Here is an 18,408-nt window from a genome sequence, read left to right on the forward strand (position 1 = left end):
TTGTCAAAACGATATTTAAAAAAATGAATCTTTGGGAAGGGGAGAAAAAAATGTATATTTTTCTCAATTGTGTGAGATGGCAAGTCTCTGGTATATGGCATGATAGCAGGTCTGGAATTTTGGGGGAAGGAAAAGTGGTTACAGATGTTGTTGGGGTGGGGGGTACCTTGCAGTCTGGTCCCGGTCTTTTCAGCGCCAAGATAATTTGTCTTCCAATTACTGTCTCTTTCTTCTCACATGAGTCGTGAGGGTTTGGGCGGCTGTTCTCGCGGAGAATAACTTTAACGTGAGTCCTTGTGCGGAGGAGCCCAGAGCAGGCATAGCGTGTGGGGAGTCCAAGGACAATTTTGTGCGGTATGGACGTGATGTGTGCTCCTGGGTAATTGCCATGGATGTGTTGTGGAGCGCAGTGTCCCTGGGGTGAGATTCCTCGCTGTCTGTTTCCCAGTCTGAGTCAGGAAGAGGCTGTCAGGAGTCTCATATTGCAGGGGGGACTGGCTGTCTGCCTCCCTTCTTGTCTGTCTGTCTGTCTCATGGATCTGGTCACTAAATCCCAGAATGAAGCAATGCGTAGCTCAAAAGGTCCTGAAGGCCTGGTTGCAGCTTCATGTTGAAAGAGCAGGCAAGAGAAATTGGGTCCTGGGATGAGTTTGACAAGCTAATTTACTATGTGTGCAGAATCTGTGGTTTGGAGTTCGATCCCCAGTGGCAGCTGATTTGGGAAAGGATCTGGTGTGGATCCAGGTTTGAGCCACACCAGGGCCAGGTTCATGCCAAAGTCAGCTGGTATACTGTTTTCACTGACAGCCTAAGTCTGAGAACCAAGAGCCGAAGTCAAGCTATTTCTTTGTTTGTGTTCAATTCTATCAGCCTTTTTGTCATTTATATGAACTACTATTTTGTAAGCTTTTACTTTATTGTCTTAAAACCATGTAATGTCCCCCGTTTTGAAACTGAATAGATTTACAGTAATGCCTTCATGTCATTCCCATCTGGACTATGGCACAAGAACTGTTTCTCAGCCAGTGTCACGTTCAAGTTGAATATTCCATTGTTGCTATTCCCCTAATGAAATTGAACATATCTCCAACAGTTGTTTCATGGGATTTCAAAGCTGATGTTCAGTGATTTTATAAAACATTTTATTTTTGAATTTTAAAGTTTGGTGTACACAGAAAGCCAATGTTGTTTCCTCACCTGTTAGTATTTTGATCCATTATGGTCATCCTGTGCTCAGCTTAGTGACTAATCACTGATCTTAATTAACACTCTCAGACATGCGGGTCCTCTAGTTACCAACATCCCTCGTGTCAAAATGACTTAATGTCCACAAAAACAACACATTTAATCCATGTCCTATGTTGGCTGTGTCAAAATAAGATCCATATGCACAACCATGTCAGTAATTTCAGACACACAGTCATTTAAAAAGGTTTTCATTTTATTTAGTCTCTGTGCCTGTAGTGTTCTGGGCTTTGAGAAACATACCGTCACTTAACACAGCGCACACACCCACAGCATGTGTACTTCACATAAATAGACCCCAGAGGACTCACAAATGAGTCTGTCTGTACTCATACAAAAGTACAATTTCAGATACAATTTTAGTGTGTACAGTTTTGCTGCAGTCTAATTGATATCGATGATATCGATATCCTCCTGATGTCTGTGTTTATAGATATGAATACTCTCAATGGCAGACAGGAAAAGTGTGAACATTGTTTAAAAAAAAAAAATCAATAAGGGAAATAAGAACACATTTAGTTGCTGTAACAGTTCAAGCAGCCGGCGGCCCCACCCTGTTGCTTCTCTCCCTCCAGCTCTCTGATTCCCCCGGTCACACTCTTTCTTCCATCATGTCCCGGTCTCTCTCCTTTCTCTCTCTCTCTATCTTTTTCTCGTTCCCCATTTCCCTCTCCCTCTTTTCTCAAACTAGCCCCTCATTATTTCTCTCTCTCTCCCCTCTCTCTCTCTCTCTCTCCCTCCCACTCCCCCTCTCCCCTCTCTCTTGTTCCCTGTCCCCCTCTTCCCCAGACCCCCTGCTGTGTTCCTGCTCTCTCGCTCACTTTAGCCAGTGCTCCTGGCGGGCTGGTCAGCCTCTGCGTCGGGTGTTGGGCCATGTTTGTTCAGCAGGTAGTGTTTAAAACCCTCGTCTGGAGCCCGGCTAGCGGCAGACGGCCACAGTCCCCTAGCCCAGCAGCCCAGCGGCCCAGCACATGTGGAAGTATCGTCTTACCTCCCCGACGCTTGTTAGGACCACGGCATAGATTCACAGCTAAGAAAATAGCGATGGCAAGGACGCGGAGAGAAGAACCTGTGTGCTACCCACTCCCGCTTAACGTTATAAGCATGGCAGGGACATTAAAAGCACGGACAGACTTGCCTCCGCAAATGAAAAAGGTGGCCATGAATTTGAGGTATAGAGGCTGTTGTACTGTTGAGAGCTGTCTTCAGCTGTGCTTGCCCAGGAGAAGGGATGGTTTTGGGAGTAATTAGTGTTAACATAATGTGTTTATGTAGCCCTTACACTTGAGAAATGTGTTCCCCTCAAGACAGAAACACAAATATTAAAATAGAAATAGAAAAGAATATCTCCTAAAGAGTACAGTCCATAGCAACAGTGCGGGTACAGCAAAAAGATCAAGTTCACCAAGAGAGAAACACAATTGTTTTTTTTATAGCAGGTCTATTTTACTTCTGAGGAAGCTGCTAAATTATTAACCACGTCTTATCACATATATCAAATGCTGTAACAGAGGCAATACCTGGAGAATATTAACTTTTATTCTTCCATGTTATCAAGGACAACCCTTGTAAGATGTGTGTTCAAACTCTGTTAACCCTTGCCTTTCACTTCATAAATATACCCTGACTGTCCAATACCCAGGCGCTTCAATATAACAGAAACCCCACTCCCCAAATGTAAAATAAGGTCACAGATTAAAATATTGGCACATAGTTGGGAATTATTTGAATGGCTATTGCCTAATCCCACATTTCCAGGAAGAAACTCAATAGTAAATTGCACAGTACTGGCAGGAGTTTACGTTTTGTTATTGCTGTCTGCCTTTCAGATGACCTCCCATTCACACAGATGGGGAAAGAGTGGGTGCTGGGAGGTGTGTGCGTATGAGAGAGAGAGAAAGAGAGAGAGTGAGTGTGTATGTGTGTGTGTGTGTGTGAGAGAGAGAGAGAGGGAGAGAGTGTGTGTGTGTGTTTGTGCTCATGTGTATGTGTGTGTGCATGTGTGCCTGTGTCAGCAGATATGAGCTTAAGATACGCATCAGGGCTGATATCCATCTATCCACACTCTGTTCTGTTCCGGTGGAGGTCCAGAGATCCGAGATTATGTGGGAGAGCAAGTGCTGCTGATGCCTCTAGAACCCAGCACGGGTGCAATGGTCTCTTTGTCAGCATTTATTCCTCGCCCGCAACATCCCAGTAGAGATAGCACCATGAAATAGATACAAAAAGGTCTTGATAAAGATCTGTATCTTGGTTTGGGATGAGAGTTTTTGTCTTTTCTCCATCCCAAGTGGAACTGTCCAGGACTGTGTCTACCAAAAGCAGCATTGAGTAACCACCGTAGGAACTGTGGAGAGAGAGTTTTGCGATGTAACAATGTTAGTTGTTCAGCGGCACTTTCGGAAAATGCACAGCAGGTCTGACATGCCCCAGCTAGAGTTAATCTAAAAAGTCTATATTATATTCTAGTTATGGGTTCCGTCCAGGCCCTACGCCTTTACTGATGATGCTTGTCCATCACCTGAAGCACATCATCCAGTATGGAGGGCCCAAGGTCAAGGCTGAAGGAGAATGCTGAGTCGATCTCGTCTGGCTGTGAAATGTCCATAGAGGTCTGGGTGTAGTCTCTCCCTGAGTCCAGGCTGCTGTGCCCTGTGCTTGTGCTGGCGCTGGCCCTCTTGGACTCAGTGTATTCATCCTCGACCATATCCCCTTCCTCACTGTCGAGCAGCGGCAGGGAGCTGCACTTCTTTCGCCTCTGCGCAGTGTCGTGTCGCCGGGCCACCCAGTCGGGGCTCTCCTGCCCCTCGGCCTCGTCCAGGTTGAGACGCGGGGGTTTCGGAGGCGGCGGCGAGCAGGCCAGGAAGAGGTTCTGCTCGCTTTGGGAGCTCTGGAGCAGCAAGCTGTGCCCCCGCTTGAGGAAGGACAGATCCCCAAACCGGTCGCCCTGGCCGTCTGAGCCAATATGAGACAGGTGCCGGAAGTCGCCCAGCGGAAGGCTGATCATGTTAACTGAAAGGACGTCCCGGCGCTTGGACACCCTCCGGGGCCAACGAGCCGAGGAAGGCTTGCGGTACAGTGAGGTCTTCAACGGCATCCTGATGGTGATGTCAATTTAACACTGGAATGTTTCTCACTCTCTTTTTTGCTATGTGGAGGAGTCAGTGTTTTGACGGCAATGGTTTAAATGGAAGGTGTCATCATTGAAATGGTCTCGTCTTCTTGTCTGAGAAGGAAAGGAAAGAGAAAAAATGTTTAGGCGATCCAGGTTTTGACACTGATATCTGTCAACAATACCCAGTAAATCTAACAGCTAATTGTCATCTTGGACAAACATGACTGCTCTCTGTAGACATTAAATGAACATTCGTGCGATTTTCCCAGCACCAGATGCAGACTTTGGCTCAAGTTTAGCTTCCCTTGAAAAGGGGAAAAAAGGTTTTGTTTGAACACTGCACCTGTTCACTGTGCAATTATTCACAATAGCTCTCAAACAGATGCTTTTTATAAAGCGCCTTTTAACAAAGTGTTTTCTGATGAATACAATATTTTCTTTAAAATATAATTAGTGTGATTGTGTAATCACCCATTGCTGTAATCACCCTTTTTGGTACTGCTTCTGCTCATATCGCTTTTGAGATATTGACACTCCAATTCTGACACGTCCGTCCTGATCCTGTGTAGTGCTCTTGTAAAAATGGTTGCAATGCCCCTTGACTCTTTTGTTATGGTCGTTTTTCATCCCTCTTTTTACCTTGAAATTAATGGTGGAACATTCGCCTATTGTGACATGACTCACTCTGCCAGCTGTATGCTACGGTAGATAGACCAATGGTGGACAAAGTCTTTCACTGTTATATCCTACATTCCAGCTGATATTTTGCTTGTGTAATGTTAAATTAAAATGTATGTGGTAATGTATGCGATAACAAACCACTCGTAAACTAGCTAGCATAGCAAGTACTCAGTACCCACCAGCAGCAAACATTAGCTAACTTGGCCACTAACAAATTATGATAGGGCACTAATGTTAGTTTGTGTCCACATATCTGCTCATACATTGCTCTTTACACACTGCAGCACTGGTCAGGTATGAATTTGAACATGTCTGTCACTATCGTTTTGATTGGTAGTCAAGACGGCCCATAAATAGCATAACATAGCAAGTGACAGCTGACCAGCTACTAGCATAATGCTAATCGATCAGCATTAAGTTAACTCATATAAGCCCAGCATATTGGGCGAATACTACTCAGCTACTGGTAGTATTAGAGCTGTATAACTTGTAATTTGCTGGCTCATTTGTATCACACTTCACATTTTGAAATCTGACCTTTTATTGGCTTTTTTAATCAAAATCCCGATCAATTCTCAGGATTTTTCCCAGAGGGACAGGTTTTTCCAACCAGGGATACATGACCGCTCCACAAGCATGGGCTCTTTGATCTCAACACACTTGCAACGTTTGTCAGTTGTTTCTCATCAGCCATAGACAAAGTGAGCAAAGTGAGCCCAAGAAGCGACAGAGGCCCTGACCCGGTCCAGATCTGCGATAGAGATCGGCCGTTATTGGGTCCGCTATTAGGGTAGTGTTGACAGCCCCAACCGACTCCTTCAGCCACCTTTTCTGTACAACTCTCATCAGCTTTGCCATGCTGAGCCATTCGTTAAGCTCTATTGTATTACTTGAACCTGGAAACGCAAAGAGATTTGATACACAGCCTAACTGTTTTAAATGCCCTCTGAAGATGTCTGCTGGATGGGATCATAATCTGGCAAGCGTTGTCCTGTTGTACAGTGCAAACAAATCACTGCGAACAAATCATTTCACTCAACCATTTTCTTTTACGTTTGGGAGTTGCTCGGGAAAGAATGTTCCCTGGGTGTCAAACCCAGCCCTGGTCATTTGTTCCCGTTAGTTACACTGAACTTGTTAAGGCAGACTTCATCACGATTGGCATGTCAAGTGAACTGTCCTGTTTTTTTTTTTTTTTTTTTATAGTGCCTTCTCAGGCTCAGCCCATATAAGATCTGTGTTCGTGACTCGAAACACTCACTCTTTAAATTTGTAAGGCACTACAGAAAACATGTTTTGTTGGCTAATAAAGGTTTTATCAGCACTTCAACAGCAGCGGGAGGTGCGAGCGTGTGGACACAACAGCATTCCTTTCGCAACATGTAACACTATGGAGGAAAGGTGGAGCTCGATGTCTCTCTCTTTGCCTCTCTCTCTCTCTGGAGGAAGGATTAGAATTAGGAAACATTTTCCCTTCGAGCAAAAACCTTATTAGCACTGATTTGAATCCCACACTACCTGTCCCTTCTAAACATGCCCTCTAAAAAATAATCCCCAAAACAATGACTTTAGCTGCACCTATTTCCCATGACAACTCCTTAGTGTGTCATCAAATACCTGTGCTACCTGAATCTCCTCTCTTTCGGCGGTTTGTATTACAGCTGTCATAACTATGCTCTCGGTGTATGTTGCCTGAAAAAGATGTTTCTCCATAGAACAGAGCATATTCTATGCAGTTTCAGAAATACAGAACAGATCGGTACATTTGAATGTTCTTACCTGGCTGGGGTCTGGTGCACCATCCGTTCCCTGTCTGCTCTGTTTCCTGTATCCTCAGTCAGGAAACGAGGCCGAGACAGATAACTGCGTACTCCGATGATAACACACCTGACATGACAGGACTTGCTCTGCTGCGAAACTAGAACGAGAGACTGAATGAGAGAGTGAAAGAAGAAGGGAAGACTTTATGAGGCAATGCTGGAGTTTCTGCTCAACAAACGCTCCTTTTAACTCCAGTTAACTCCAGATGCATGCTTGAAAGATCAATCATTTACTTCACTGGAGCTCTAAGCCGTTTTGCCAACATCATGCCATAAAATTAAAGACTCCGTGTAGGCAAGTATGTCACCCATAATTGTGCCTAACCACTGCTAATCCATTTTGCTGCCACAATTTTTATTTTACAACCAAGCTCATTATGAACCATGGTATTCAGGCATCATTCATCATTCTGTCTTGGTTAACAAAGCCACCAAGCTAATCATTAGCCAGAGAAACAGCCATACGTTTCCCCTGTTTAATGATCTATTAGATAACCTACCATCATAGGGTCAGAGAATGCCTCACCTGTTAAGTGACTAAGTCCAGGCTTCAGGAGGGGAGTCTCTTAACTCCTTTAGTGTTGATCTCGTGCCTTGATCTCGTTATCTCCTCTGTTCAGTGTCTTCTGCTACCTCCTGGGTTCTTAATGTTTGAGTCCAACCTGAGGCGTGGCAGTTAGGTTGCCCAGGTGAGGTTGACGTGAATGAATATATGTGTTCCAAGCAGGTGGAGTTTTCTTTTTTTACTCCCTTTGTTTCTCTCTCTCTCCCTCTCTTTCTCTCCCTCTCTCTGCCTCTAACCCGGGGCAACAGGTCGGTTTGCCCTTTGGTGAGGTCACACACCCTCCAGTCAGATGCTATAAATCTGATGAGTACAGGCCTTTAGCTGAGGAATGGATAGATTATCTCTCTCTCTCTCTCTTTTTTTTCTTTCTCTCTCTCTTTTTTCTTTCTTTCTTTCTCTCTCTCTTTCTTTCTTTCTTTCTCTCTCTCTTGTGTCTTGATCTTACCCCCTCTTGCTCTCACAGTCTCTCTGTTCGTTCACTCTATCCCATTCTTTGTCACCCCCCACCCTCCTCCTATCTCTCCTTCTCTCACCCTTTCTTATTCCACTCTTTCACCCACTCTCTTTCTCTCTCTCCTCCTGTGTCTCTGTCCCTCTTTCCTGGGAAACCACTCCTGTGTGGAAGCACACAGCACATTCCTGTGTGTGTGTGTGTGTGTGCGAGCGAGTGTGTGTGCGAGTGTGTGTGTGAGTGTGCGTGCGATCGTGCGTGTGTGTGTGTTTGGGCTGCGTGGGGGGCTCTGTCCGGAGGGGGTTAACAGATTCCTAATCTCCGTGTCTTTGTCCTCACCCTGCTGATTTCCTGTGCGCTCTAAGCTGTGGCAAAGCCACCCGTCATCCATGCCGCCCGCCAAAGCCACTCAGCTCCTGGTGAGCGAGAGAGAGAAAGACGAGAGGGACGAGAGGGGAAATCATCAGTACTGTTGTACTTAACACTGTATGTGATGACATGTATGTCATTACAATTAAGGTACATTAAATCGGAATTGAATTGAATGGAAGTGAAGCTAATGGAATTGAATTGAGTGAAATTGAATTGCATTGAATTGAATTGAATTGAATTGAATTGAGAGCCACTGGTTTGTGCATGGGGCCTTCCAACAACAACAACAACAAAAACGGCAGAAGCAGTGAGACAAGTACAGACCAGGCTGAGTTGCGCAAGGCTTCATCAGCAATAACTGTAGCCATCCCGGAGTTCTCACGCCTGCCACCACACGTGTTGGTAGGTCGTATCGCAAACACACGGGAGGGAGTTTTTTTCCCCCCCTTTTTCTTTCGGCCTTTTTTTTCTTCTTTTTTCTTTTCCCCTTCTCCACTTTTGCCACATTCCTTGGCATGATTTGTAGATTTCAATGGGTGAAAAAAATGCAAATGTTTTTGAAATGGTGATTAGTTCAGAACTATTTACTCTGTGGTGGTTTACAGTAAGGACTGCTCAGAGTACCATTTCGGCAAAGATCCAGATTTTTGCCGAAATGCGCTGTTTCTCATTTGTTGTGCAAATAAATAGACAGAGTAGAGAATTAGTTGGGGGTTCGCTTTGCCCTGATGGTGTTGCGAGTAGTTTTTAAATATTTTGTCACTGTTTGCACTGCAGCACCTTATGTAAACATTGACAACTTCATTTAGAATTTGACGAATGCAGCAAAGTATAATTCATAAAATCCCGTCAGCTTTTTCTCCCAAAACTAAGCCAAGAATGATGTTTACTTTTGTTAAGCATTATTCCAGGCATGTATGTAAGCCAATCATACCTTCATTTTTTAGCCATGAGAAAGCAACACAATGCAGCAACCTTTCTCAGTGTCCCCTGCAGAGTTCTCTCTCTGCTCTGGATTAGGAGAACAAATGATTGATCTAGTCAAGGGCTTTTATAATCATTCAGTCGAAGTCGGTGGACACCTAGAACCTTGCATACCCTCAATCTACTCCCCTGATGGGTTAAGCTTTACGACCCTAAAAGGGTCTAGTCAGAATCTTCTAATAAAGGGTTCTCCGTGGAACCCTTTACAAAGATTTATTGACCCTGTGCTCATTTTCAATTGTAATAACTCCTTTATCAGTAGAGGTACACGGTTCTACTTAGTGTTGTGTTGTCTGTTTGGGAGACCCTTGGATTGCGTGTAGAAGCGGGCACAGGGACTGTAGTGTGGTACAGTGTAACGTGTGAAGGAGAGGCTGGGCCCTGGTCTTACCGCAGGCCTGTGCACAGACGCAAGCACTGGGGGGAAGACGGCGGCCGAAGGGGCGGGGAGGGCCGTGTGTCCCAGCCTCAGCTGTCTGGCGGGCTGCTCCATCCGCTCTGCTCAGCATCACGGCCACAGTCCCGTTCCCCCACCTCTCTCCTGGGAGGGGGCCGTACATCTGGAGCAAACGGGTGGAGCACAGCTGTTTATGTGTGTGTGTGTGTGTGTGTGTGTCTTTGTGTGCGTGTGTGTGTGTGTGTGTGTGTGTTTGTCTGACTTAATGATTTGTGTAGATTGGTGTCCTTATTTGAGTGTGTGCATCTGTTTGAGTTTCTGACTGTCTTTAATGTTTCTGTGTGTGTATGTGTGTCCTTATTATTTGTCTGTGTCCTTGTGTGTCTTTCTAGGCGTATGTATGTATGTTTGTGTGTGTGCGTGCGTGCATGCATGCATTTCTTTGTGTTTGCCTGTGTGTGTGAGTGTGTGTGAGTGTGTGTGTGTGTGTGTGTGTGTGTGTGTGGTTTGCCTGCGGAATTCATTTGGCCTCACCAGACACACAGTGTTCTTCTCTTGGAGAACAGCACATCAGGAGTCATCTCCGCCTGGCCCGGACCGCGTCAGAACCGCTTCCTGACGGGGCCTGGCTGAGGTTAAACGGGCTGAGCGCAAGGGCCCAAGAAGGGGGCTCGTCCCCCCTGATTGCTGCCTTCCTGATGGGCTCCTTTCAAACAGGTCCAATAAACAACAATCCTCCCTCTTCACAAAGGATCTGGTGCTCCGCAGTGCGAGCAGTTACTCACGCAAATGAAATAACACCAGCCTCAACATAACATTTACTCAAGCCCTGGAACCTGGAACTCGCAGAACAATACAGAAATATGTTTTATTTGACTTTTTTTCCCCCCAGCACTCTAGAAGTCTAGCCATCTCTTTTTGTCAAGCAAGCAGTTCTGCAGCCCTGGATTCATGCTAGCAGATAATCAAAGGGCGATGTAATTGCTCGCCTTAACCCATGCTGTGGCCTAGAGAGGGGGTTGTCACACGATCAGAAGTACAAGGTGGGGTTTGCTTTCATGTTGTTTTTGGTATGCCTCTCTGACTCTGGATTGATTACTTTGGCCTTGGCTGATGAGAAGAGTGGCTGGTTCATTGTGTTCTCGGGGCCGGTCGGCAGACCACTGCTGGTGTTGTTGCGGTCGCGGCTTGTGTGTGTGTGTGTGTGTGTGTGTGTGTGTGTGTGTGTGTGTGTGTGTGTGTGCCCTAGGATGCAGCCTGTTTTCTTCACCGTCACCGGGAAAGTGTTTCCAGACGCGGCTCATAGTGGCCTTTGTAAGCAGCGGGGCTGTGGCTTTGTGTGTTTGTTTGTTTGTGTGTGTGTGTGTGTGTGTGTGTGTTCGTGTTCATTGTACACTTCGTTCTCTGTCTTACTACTGCCTCCCAAACACACACACACACACACACACACACACACACACACACACACACACACACACACACACACAAGCGAAGCACAAAGTAAATAAGGTTTTTGAGTGGAGACGAGTGGGCGATGTGACTCTGCCTTAAACATGCGAGGGCTCGTCCTCCCCGCTGGCTTAGCATGGGGCCCGGGCCGGGGCGGAAGGAAGTGTAGCCTTGCGGTGATTTACTGCTGTTTGGACTAGAGGAGCTTCTGTGTGAGAGCCGCTGTGAGTCTGCAGTGCAGTGCAATGCAAGGGCAGTGAGTCACTGTGATGGCACGGTGGCGGGGGTCCAACTGAAACTCACCTGTCGGGCACAACACCTGTGTGAGCCAGAACCAGAGCAGCAGCGCAACAGACGGCGTCTTGAAATCACGCTTGACTCACACGGCTTGCGCGAAGCCCAGCTCCTAAGAAGCCTTGTCATGTCGTCTTGCGTAATTACACAAAGTGAGAAATGCCACTGCTGTAATAGGATGGAGTAGAGAAGAATAGAGTCTCTGATTTCAACCGCTGAAGGAATTGATGGTGGTTGAGGTTGTAGAGCTAATTCAAATTGCTGCTAAACTCATTAAACACAGAAGCTCTTATACCTAATAAGTCTTTCAGTTATTAGTGGTGAAGCTGTAATACTAGATGTTTCGATCTCTTTATTTAACATGCTGCAGGTAGTCAGGATAATATACTTTTTTATAGTGCAGTGTTATCTGCTTATTGTTATTTGCCATAATTATACTCTATAGTAGTGAGTGTGTAACTGGTTGCGTTTTAAAGTAAGCCTGACCGCATGTGTTCACAATTCATGTGCAGAAGTGGATTTGATTTTATTGAGCAACATAATCAGGTTTTTGTTTTCCTGGACACGCTTGATTGCTGACCTCCCTTAAAAGGAGTTGGATTTTATTCCGACCTTCCTACTTATGCTTGATTCCCTTAGATCTGAAGGGAGAAGTAGGCTGAGAGAAAAAACAATATCAATTTGATATGTCTGTGTGTTTGTGTTTGTGAGTTTATACCTCACAAGTTGTTGGAGTTCGGGGAAATTGGTCTGAAAATGTTTGTACTGTCTGATGTCCTCTGGCACGTAGTGATTTGTAGTTATTAAATCAAGGGCCTTGATATTTGGGTTTCTGTGCGGCCCCAGATGAAACTCTGGAGGTAAACACTGAGCCGCTCCTGCGCTCCCAGAGCTGTTTGACCAACATATTAATGCCATAAGATGCCAGTTTCTCCCCCCTGAGCCAACACTGCCACACTCGGCACTTTTCCCCACATGGTGCCCAGGACTGCTTTTAGGAGCCGCATGTGAGTGAGATGATAAACAGTCCTATCAGGCATCCCTAACGCCTCTGAGGGTGAGCCAGATGTTTTAATTTGCATTGGGATAGTGGCACGGCAGATATAATAGCTGAGTGTGGGTGTTTGCCATTGTTTGGAGTGTTTGGAGTGGTTTTTTTTCAGTGACTCACAATGGTTGGAGTTATTTGTACATCGAGCTACCCTAGCCCTACCCATGAATGGTGTCATAACTCTGCTCGTCTGATATGCTCTTATTCGTATGAGCATTATTTGAAGTTCCCCCGGGTCGTTAGCGTGTTAATCGTCTTTTAATTACCGTTTCTCGGCAAACTCAAGCTTATGTTGTGGGAAGTCCGACTTATCACACGAGCCGTCAAAGTTGTTTCTGTTTCTGGGCCCGCTTTCCTCGTGGGTCTCTTTGATCCTGATGCGCTGCGTCGGACAGATGTGTTAGCGGAAATCGAATCTCTGTTCTGGCCTCCATCACGTTCACCCCTCCGCTCCGGGGCTCTGAGGAGGGACAGCCCCATCGCATCAATCATGCACAGGGTACTTCAAAATCATTCTTTCCCTCGCACACACTCTCTGTCTGTCTGTCTCTCACCTCAATTTCTCTTTCGTTCTGTTTATTTACGCGCACTGAACGGATAGCGGAGGTGAAGGGCAGAAACGCTGCTCTCTGTCTCATCTACTTCTCCCTCATTCCCGTGCTGAAGAATTGAATTTAGTTATTATAAATATATCGGTGTCTTGAAGTGTTTCACTAAAGTCTGGGGGATTGAAGAATGCATTTGCAGGGTAAATGAAGAGGGTGTGTCGGGTGTGGGTATGTGAGCTTAACGTCTGAGTACATGATTGATACTGAGCAATGATTGCTTATCTTTTGTTTTGTTTTCTTTGTGGATTCCCCCCCACAGACTTGTAACTGCTTGGGTTTTCAGTCTGTCTGGTTTTTACCTCTGTGGGTTTCCTTTTTACTGGTAAGAAAGGAAACTTAAAAGCCAAAGTCTCTCTCCCTCTTTCTCTCTCTCTCCCTCTCGCTTTGTTTTTTTTCTCTGCCTTCCTCCTCCTCTGTCTCCCTTCCTCACATATCTCTCTCTCTCTCTCTCCCATTGTTCTTTTCTGTTCCTTTCATTCAAGTTTCTTTTCTGAACCTTTCCCCCAAATGTGATTGCATTCTTTAGTCTTTTCATCAATTAGACTCTGGGGCCAGGTGTTCTGTTTCATGCGCACAATAGCTCCTGCATCTTTGTCATTAACAAAAGCAGCTCCAGAAGTTGGCTGGGGGATCTGTGCTCTAAAGCACTCGACTCAGGAAGGGGAGCCTTAAACTGTGTTTCCAGCCCCTCTTAGCAATACACACACACACACACACACACACATAAACACACACACACACACACACACACACACACACACACACACACACACACACACACACACACACACACACACACTGTTCTCCCTATTCCCTGGCTCTAAGTACTCACAAATCTATCTCCGCTTGTCACTACCTCCCAACAAACACGCACAAGCACAGACACACACACACACACACACAAACACGCACACGCACAAGCACAGACACACACATGCACAGTTCTCTTTATTCCCTGGCTCTGAATGCTCATAGATCTATCTCCACTTGTCACACACATGCACAATCCAACACACATTCACATACACAAATGCACATGCACATACACACACACACACACACACACACACACACACACACACACACACACCCACCTCCCTTCTCCCTGGCCCAGAATATTCACTGATCTTGTCTGCGTATTTTTCTCACCCGCCCGTAACGCATTTGTGAGAAGAATACAAAGTTGTATATTTTTGCCTTCCCCTCCTTTCTTTGTTCTCTAGTTGAGTTTAAATTTCATCTTTGTGCTCTGGCACGCTGTCTCTCCTAGTGCGGGTGTTTGTTTGAGTTAGCGGAGAGCGCTGGGCACGCGGCTCGCACGGACGTAGCACTCTCCTAATGATCTCTAAATAAGTGTTTGGCCCCCATTAATCACCCTAGCCACATCACACTGACAGAAATGAGAAATTGTGTGTGTGTGTGTGGATCTGTAGGCGTCATATTTCACTATAGCTATAACACAAAGTCTGATAAATAGAGGGTTTAGTTGTTGAGTAATAGAATTTTATTTCAATTTGGTAATTATCTCTACAAACAAACAAACCGACAAACAATTGTGTAGAATACTCTCTGCAACGGCAGGTGGTTGACTGCAACCTGAGAACTGTCGCTTTACAGCTCTACCCGTGAGCAGAGAAATCTTCAGAGAGGATTATGTAATTTCTACATAATTTTTCTCTCGCACATTTGGTTGTCAGTTTGAGAATTTGAGAATAGACACACACAACACACACACACACAGTGCACATGTGGTTGAGTGTTGTGTGATGGGTTCCCTTCTTTCTCGGACGGAGGGATTCCAGTGAGCAATCACGGGATTCCTGTCCACTCCTCTTTCTTCTGTCTTAACCCCTCACAGTGTAGGCCCATCCCAGAAATGCATGTTGAGATGGAAGGCTTATTTAAGTGGAAACTTAGGCTACGTTCACACTGCAAGCCTTAGAGGTCAGTTTGGATTTATTGCTCAGATCCGATTTATCTCTGTTTGGCTGAAGGTAAAGAGCTGGTAGTAAACAGACACGTATATCCAACGCGATGTAGACAGACAGCTTCCACCATTGCGCCCACATAATGGCTGTTCACACAATTTTTTTTAATAAATGTGGCCAATGTCAGATTCCTGTGTGAACTAGTCACAGTCCTGATCTGACCTGCACTTGCAGAAGAACAATAACAAAGATGTCACATGCAGCAGGGATGCATCAGCCAGCCAGCATTTTGTTCAAGTTCAAGTTCATTTATGATTTTATTTAGAAGTCATGTGCAGTGACAGCCAGCGAATTCGTGAGCAGATGATGACGAGGATGAAGAGAAAGTGAGCCAAATTTGTATGAGGTCTAACCCCTCATTGTCCCTCCATAGACTACCTCCAGCGCAGCGGTCTCCCATGTTTGTATTCACCGAATAACTCCCGCCGGAGCAGAATTGTGATGATTCTCGATCTAGAGTGACATAAAAGTAGGTCCATACAGAGGTGCAGTCTAAAAACATGTAATACTTGAAAACACTCATTTCAACTGATATTACAAGGACAAAAATACACTTTAAGCCTTTTCTGTCAGTTAGTCCAGTGAGGCTATGTGTAACAAATCGGTGAAACAGTTTCTATAGTTGCAGTGGATACATTCTTTTGTGTCTTGTCTCTGTGTGGGTGTCTGTGTCTGTGTCTGTGTCTGTGTCTGTGTCTGTGTCTGTGTCTGTGTCTGTGTCTGTGTCTGTGGGTGTGGGTGTCTCTCTGTGTGTGGGTGTCTCTCTGTGTGTGTGTGTGTGTGTGTGTGTGTGTGTGTGTGTCTGTGCGTGTGTGTGACTCGAGGCTTCTGCAGTGATGACTTGCGAGGATGTGATATCAGATCGTAAAACTGGTTCTGGTAAGCTGTGTGTGTGTGTGACATCAGCCTTGTTTACACTACCCCCCTTCAGTCCCAGGGGAGGAGGAGGAGGAGGAGGAGGAGGAGGATGATATCTCTCCAGCTCTGCTCCCGCTGTCTGTGTGAGGTGGTGGCGGCGGCTCAGGCGCTGCGGTCTGAGTAGTAGGCCCTATGCTGCGCTTTCCCATCTGCTCAACCCTCTTCCTCCTCCTCCCACCGACCCAGCGCACACACCTCTGCACACTGAGTTATAATGTGATTCACAGACCAAACACACACACACACACACACACACACACACACACACACACATACACTCACTCTAGACCAGACACCATAACAGATCACTTCGTCACCTTGGAACACATGCCTGCAATGCATTTAGTGTGAGTTATTGTGATTCACAGACCAAACACACACACACACAGACACGTACTGTACGGACTAGGGAACACCCCTCAGTGTTTCTGCGGCAACGTCATCATGCTTAGTAACACCTGGGCTAGACGACGCACAACCTGGTTACCTCATCATTCCTTAGCAGCCACATCAGTATCTGAGACTGACTGACTGACTGACTGACGAACACACATACACATTTGATATCTAGATATGCTCTGCATTGCTATGTTTATATATATATTAATATTATTATCTGTACAGATCTGTCAGGAGAATAAACATAAATCATGGGAGTTGCAAGCCTAGACCGACTCAGTCTTTCTTCTGACTGCTATTGGGTTGTGAGCGCCGAAGCTTATTCCAAACCAGACACCATGAGCTCTTAATATAGACAAACAGCTGGCATAACCAGTCGCTGGGTGCATCTCTACTTCCGCACGTGATCTTATTATTTTATTGAAAACCGTACAGTAGAATACCCTATTACTCTAACCCTGGAGAACAATGCACCTTAGGTGTGTAGACGTCTGACTGTGGGCTTGTCTCAGCTGTAATATATTTTTGACCAGTAGAGGGAGTGTTGGAGCTGAGGTATGGTAAGATGTGAGGGGGGTGGGGGTTGGGGATTTGCTGTCTCACAGCACACTCCTTTTTTTTTTCCTGGTCTAATTGAAGATGCAACAGTTGTTTATTTACCTAATTGAGCTTGCGTGATATTTCATGGTTACATGTTTGGAGCAGCGCAACCTGAGCTCATTTTCGCTGCAATGGTAATCACAGGCCTTAGTCCAACACGCGACGCATCGCCCCATACAGTTCCGCTCCGCTCCTCTTCTCCTCCCCTCCCTTTCCCTCGTTCTTACTTTTTTCCTCCCTCCCTCTCTATACACACGGGTGGTTGACGGAGCCTTCATCATCTCTTCCAGATGGTTTACCTCACAGAATTACTTGCCCTTTGCTATTTTTGCTTATCCCTAAGACAGACACAATCATACACACACGCACGCACGCATGCAAATATACACGCGCACGCACACACGCACACATGCAAATATACACGCACACACACACTGTTCCGTCTCTCTTTTTTTTTTTTTTATACTTTCCCTTTATTTCACTCACTCACTTTTTACACCCACACACACACACACGCAGACAGAGAAAGAGACCGAGAGAGAGAGAGAGAGAGAGACAAACAAAACCCACAGACTCCTCTGCACTCGTGGTCTTGTTAGGTGGACACTTCCCTGGCACAGCAGGCTTCCTCTCCCTAATCCCCTAAAACAACGGTTTGTTCTGCAGACAGCGTGGCCCCCAGGCCCACCCTCCTGAGGGGCAGGAGTTGGGGGACTTTAAGCCCAGACAGGGGAGGCTGCAGCTGGGCCTCTGGGCCTCCTGCTCCAGCCTCCCGCTACTGCTGCGGGAGAGACTGGAACCCTGTATCTCTGGAGCCTGTGTCTGCGTGGCTTTACTTTTAACCTGATCGCAAGGCACTGCAGAAAAGCAAGCACTGTAGTAGAGTACCCTTGACTTTTGTGTCACAGTTTTACCACAGAGTGGTATAGCATAATGCTACCAATATCACGGCTAGGCTCTGATACCCAGAGAGCCTGCATACTGGTTGGATGTATGCTTGTTTCTGTAAGTCATTCTAGGTGAAAATAAAGAAATAAATGGACATAAAAGTAAACAAACAGAAAATGTAAATATCAGTTGTGAATTATCCTTTTAACAAGGGTCTCATCTCATCTCATTCAACTCCTATAATAAAACTAATTTGCTTTCTGTCTGTCTGTCTGTGTCTGTCTGTCTGTCTGTCTGTCTGTCTGTCTGTCTGTCTGTCTACTTGCCTGTACTTGCCTGTGTTGCTTTCTTCAGAATGGCGGCAGTGCCACTTAATCACTGTGCAAAACGTGAAATCATAGTGCCATTTCAAAGTTCCTTTCCAGCACTGAAAGTACATCAATTTGTTCCAGTTTTTTTCTTTTTTCTTTTAAGACTTTTTCATTTTCAAACTTGCATGGAGTTAACCGTAGTGGACAAGTGACTAACTATCGGCATCAGACAGGCTGTGTTTGCTAAGCATTGGTGACTTCAGGCTTGGAAC

At 45.7% G+C, this 18,408-nt stretch overlaps 2 protein-coding genes and 1 long non-coding RNA gene across 4 annotated transcripts in view; 1 reads left to right on the forward strand and 2 right to left on the reverse strand.

Moving 5' to 3' along the window:
- The window catches only part of dnajc17 (DnaJ (Hsp40) homolog, subfamily C, member 17), a 50,488-nt gene that overhangs the window by 30,702 nt on the left and 1,378 nt on the right, over positions 1-18,408 (forward strand). The window lies entirely within an intron of this gene.
- Positions 2,767-4,355, reverse strand: LOC116223423 (cdc42 effector protein 3). The gene has a single exon (XM_031579949.2). The coding sequence runs from the start codon at positions 4,340-4,342 to the stop codon at positions 3,743-3,745; it is 600 nt and encodes a 199-aa protein (XP_031435809.1). The 5' UTR covers positions 4,343-4,355; the 3' UTR covers positions 2,767-3,742.
- LOC116223424 lies at positions 4,394-7,479 on the reverse strand. Its single transcript, XR_004165076.2, has 2 exons — positions 6,821-7,479; positions 4,394-4,471 (listed from the first exon to the last, which is right to left on the reverse strand). It is a non-coding gene; the product is annotated as an uncharacterized LOC116223424 (long non-coding RNA).

This window comes from Clupea harengus, chromosome 14, assembly GCF_900700415.2.
Source record: "Clupea harengus chromosome 14, Ch_v2.0.2, whole genome shotgun sequence".
Lineage (NCBI taxonomy): Eukaryota > Metazoa > Chordata > Actinopteri > Clupeiformes > Clupeidae > Clupea > Clupea harengus.

Bases quoted from the DNA above. Each gene is read 5' to 3' on its own strand.
- LOC116223423 (XM_031579949.2), bottom strand. From the start codon at position 4,342: ATGCCGTTGAAGACCTCACTGTACCGCAAGCCTTCCTCGGCTCGTTGG.